The sequence below is a fragment of the Zingiber officinale genome, chromosome 1A, assembly GCF_018446385.1.
Source record: "Zingiber officinale cultivar Zhangliang chromosome 1A, Zo_v1.1, whole genome shotgun sequence".
Taxonomy (NCBI): domain Eukaryota; kingdom Viridiplantae; phylum Streptophyta; class Magnoliopsida; order Zingiberales; family Zingiberaceae; genus Zingiber; species Zingiber officinale.
Window position 1 is genome coordinate 61,613,587 of NC_055987.1, and position 4,659 is coordinate 61,618,245.

At 34.6% G+C, this 4,659-nt stretch overlaps 1 protein-coding gene across 1 annotated transcript; it reads right to left on the reverse strand.

Annotated features, from left to right (window-relative positions):
• Nucleotides 1-2,922: 2,922 nt before the first annotated feature.
• Nucleotides 2,923-3,902, reverse strand: LOC122004547 (40S ribosomal protein S27-2-like). Its single transcript, XM_042559419.1, has 4 exons — nt 3,769-3,902; nt 3,571-3,672; nt 3,453-3,481; nt 2,923-3,307 (listed from the first exon to the last, which is right to left on the reverse strand). The coding sequence occupies exons 1-4, from the start codon at nt 3,880-3,882 to the stop codon at nt 3,181-3,183; spliced, it is 372 nt and encodes a 123-aa protein (XP_042415353.1). The 5' UTR covers nt 3,883-3,902; the 3' UTR covers nt 2,923-3,180.
• Nucleotides 3,903-4,659: the final 757 nt, after the last annotated feature.

Here is a 4,659-nt window from a genome sequence, read left to right on the forward strand (position 1 = left end):
TCTTATTAATCCGTGACTAACATCTCATTCATCATTGCCTACTTTCGTTGAAGTCATTGGTTGGTTGGCTTTACTCTAATCATTGTTCCATAAATAGTGTACTAGTACGGATAAAAGAAGAAAACAATTTCCTCCTCGCATCACTTCACTTTTCATACCAGGCAAACTCAGAGCAACACAATAAAATACAAAATGAAATATGTTCGAGGAAGCTTGCGAAGCAAAGTGAGAGGGAAAAATTACCACAAACTCACTTTGGAACATGAGTTAATATTTTTGGTCCCATTCCTATCCTACCATCAAGTTCATAAACTCTTCTTTTATTCATATGGGTCCCCTAAAACTTGCCAAAGACTTGAAGGCACACCCTTTTGACTACATGCCCAAGCGATAATCAAATTAAAAATACCAAAAAAGGGTACCAAACACACAATAATAATAATAATACTGAAACAAACTGTTCTTAATGCTAGCCAATTGGAAAGAATAGATGTTGAACTATGTCACTTAATTCTATACCCTTTCTCTCCCTTTCGTTCTCAAAGGAAATAATTCTCTTTGATAAAAAAATAATTGGAAGATTTGGTTTAATAAAAAGTGTTCCTATAAGTCTGCCAAGATCTCCTCATAACCAATGTTGGCTTGAAAATCAATACGCAAAGCTCCATTCAATTTCCTCACAAGGCCAGTTTCTTCAGTACCAGTGGCAGGCTTCATGTCCTTTGGGGCAACTTTTTGTAAAAATTTCAAAATTAAGAATTGGTCTTGCTCTCAAACTTCCCCCTCAAGTTAGTGGCTTGCGATTTAGCTCCCTTAACCAAGCAGATTTTACAAAGCACAACAACGACGCTAATCTATGGGAAAACCACAAGAAGCCATCAAGAGTAATGACCCCTTTGTGTCTCCAAAAAACAAAAAAACTCTGGCATGATGAGAAAAACTTGCTCCAAAGAAACACAGAAAACCTTTCAAGACCTTTTGGATTTGGATTACTTCCTATACATATCAACTTTTGACACCATTAAACCACCATATAGGTCCAAATTAATCTCTAAATGATGATAACTTAATTTAAGGTGATTCAGAATCACCATGTCTCAGGCAGCTCACATGATTTCAGCTGATTTTTCAAAAGGAAGATGTCGTGCAAAGAATTGAATTTGTTAGTCCTAAGTTTTAGACCTATGTCTATTGGATCGTCCTACAACATTATACTTGATCTCCTATTATATCCTTATTTATTTAAATGAATGTTATTATATTTTATTATTGCTAACCAAATATTTTTTAATTTCCCTCTTAATTAATAAACATATTTGTTGAAGTCAAGATATTTATTGATTATCTAAGCACATATTTATATCATTTTAAACACATCTCTCAATTTTCCTCACACAATTTCTAATTTTTTTTTCTAATATTCTCATTGCTTATCTTACTCATTCTTGTATACCTGCACATCCACCTTAACCTCCTCACTTCTACAATTTTCATCTTCTGCTCATACTAAATTCATAATCCAACATTCATCTTCATATAACATAACAAGTCTAACCATCACTTTATAAAACTTCCATCAAGATTTATATCAATTATAAAGTCAATATGGTGTAGAAATGCTATGGACCTGATAGGGTGGTTAGACTTTATAAAACTTCCATCAAGATTTATATCAATTATAAAGTCAATATGGTGTAGAAATGCTATGGACCTGATAGGGTGGTTAGACTTTATAAAACTTCCATCAAGATTTATATCAATTATAGAGTCAATATGGTCTAGAAATGCTATGGACCTGATAGGGTCACAGTAGGTGTAGGTGTTTCTCTTGCTATTCCAACATGAATTCTTGTGTTAGTAGGCATTATGTTGTGACCTATGATACGGCCATGATGCTGAATCCTACAGTTCGTGTAGCTAAGGAGGCAGGATATCCAATCAGAGTTTGAAATAAGTTATTATCTCATATTTGTCGCAAACATACCGTATTTGTCCCAAACTTTTTGAAATATATAACTACATTAAACTTGTAAGAGTCTATGCTAATAATATTTATATCAAATTACACACCCGAGTTTTCTCATATACCCTCTACTTAATCACACCTTCCAATCATATCATCTAAACACGAGAAACCATAGAACCCATCAAAGCTTTAAAAGCATTTGCATACAATTTATGATTCAACTCCAGCATAACACATGCACCATGCGGACACAAGTGAAAGTGTATATCCAATTCATATTACCACAAGCATGCAATATAATACATATACAAAAAAACTAGAAACAAAATACTTAATAACGTATGTGAAATAACTTCCACAACCCATATTGATTAACCTACGGAATTTTAACAAGCTAAAAATTAGTTTAGCATATGCTTGTGAATGCTTACAAAGGCATGTACCATCGAATCCCTCAGGGAACAAGCATATGGGCCAGTAAGCGGATGAGACAAGGCTTTTAAAAGAAACAGAATTCAAAATATCAGAGAAGGTAAATCCAAGGAATATAGTTGACTGGCTTTGCTTGACTGTCTGGTTGAATTTGCTCTTTAATAAAAAAACTAAAAGAATAGCTTAACTGAATATACCAACCCCGTCAAACAAACCAAGTTAACTAGGTAGTTCAGACCAACTAGACAAACTGGGCAGACCAATGACCAACCAAATTGGACAAACCGATCTCAATGACACAGCAAAATTTGGGCCGACCAACTCATCAGGGGTGAACCAATCTAACTGGCTCAATTGGATGAACTGTAACATCAAGAACTCCTAACCATTAGGACACATTCTGAGATGACTGTTGACTACAACTCAAACTTTAAAAGTTCAGAAAACAAGTTAATTCTGAAGCCCCTGCTTTGGAATGAAGACAAGCTGTAGAACAACACAATAGAGAAGTAGGACAAGTTAACTAAAGATAATTAACTCAATTCATCATCTTCTTAAGAGTAAATACCCGTTTGTTTATGACAAAACTAATCCCAGGACACAATTGCAATCGACAAAAATGAGTTTTCAACAAAGCTTTAGCAAAAGCAAAGGCAGACAAGAAAATAGCCCCAAGACATTTAAATTACCAACCTAACATCGAATGATCCAAAAATTCAAAGAAACAGCTCAGACCTTACATGTGAACTTCTTCAACCATTAAGGAGAAATTGTAGATAAGTTCAATCACCCTTCCGTCTGAAGGAGCAGCCCTCTGTGAGCCTGGCACGCCCGCCGGTCGGCTGGCAGAGCACGGTCTGGCAATTGCCACACACCACGACTGTCTGAGAGTGGCTGAACACAGTGGTTCTGCAAAATAGCCATCAAAAAGAAATTTTTGAAACGTAAAATCCAGAAAAAAAAAAGACATAACTAATTTTGATACATAAATTCAAAAACATAATGCCCGAAGTAAAGGCCAAAAGTAAGCTGTTTTGGGAAAATGGGTGCTTACATGTTGAAACACCCTTGGCATTTAACATCCTGCAGATCGCATGATCGGAGTAATTAGACAATCTGAAAAGAAAGATAAAGGAAAACAAAGTATCTGCATCGGGAAGGGCAAACTGTACCATGAAGAAGGAGTTTGGAGACTGCACGAGGCGCTTGAGCTTGTGCCTCCTCTTCTCGAGCTCAGCCGGAGGGTTCAGCAGATCGATATCGTTGGGAAGAACCTAGTACAGAGCCCAGGAGCAATTGAAAAATTAAAAATAAAACGACACGATCATAATTTGCAATGCCCAAAACCGTTAACAAGTACAAGGATTTACCATTTCGGCGGGAGATCGAAGGAAAAACCGTGAGAAACAAGGAGAGTAGCAGATGTAATGGATGAAGGGCGGCAGCGCAGGAAGGAAAAAACTAGGGTTGAGGAGAGACGCCATTGTCTGCTCATAAATAGTTCGGCCTCGAGGGTTTCCGGATGCCCATTGGATGGAGCCCATATAAGTTGGGCCGGTTGATTTGATCGGTGGGTTAGGATTGACTGGGTTAAGATTGAAGGCAACCAGTTTAAATATAAAATTTTATTTATTAATTTACGTATGTCTGTGTTTTTATAAAGAAAAACAAATAAGGGATGTGAACAAGATATGAGTAAATCCAGTTTATTTGCAATTGATCTAACTCAAATTTTCAATTACACATGAACCTACCTCGGTCTAGTCTAATTTGGCTTCAAACTTATTTTTTAATAAGCTAATTAAGTCCAATTAAGTCAATATTAAATTAAACAAAACATTGAAAGGATTGTTTATTTGATTTTTTTTTAATGAGTTTGAGTTTTGTTTAAGTTTGATTTGAACTTGATACATGTAAGTGTTATCAAGATTTTAATTAAGCTTATTTGATTGTTTGAATTTTTTATATTTTAAATATATTTAGTTATTTAGTGAGTTTTATTTTAAGAGTTTACTTTTTTAGTTATCATAGTGATAAGAATTATAGTGATAAGAATTTTATTGATGAATATAATTCTTAAATAATTCACATTTTGTTTTAATGAATATTAACGAGTTACATATAATATATAGCTTACTTATTTAGTTTAACACATTAATGAAGGTTGTTTATCTAATTAGTTGATTTTCTACATATTGAATGAACATAAAAAAAAAAAAAACACTTGTCCCTAGGTTTATCGTATAGCGTTAGACCCTCCG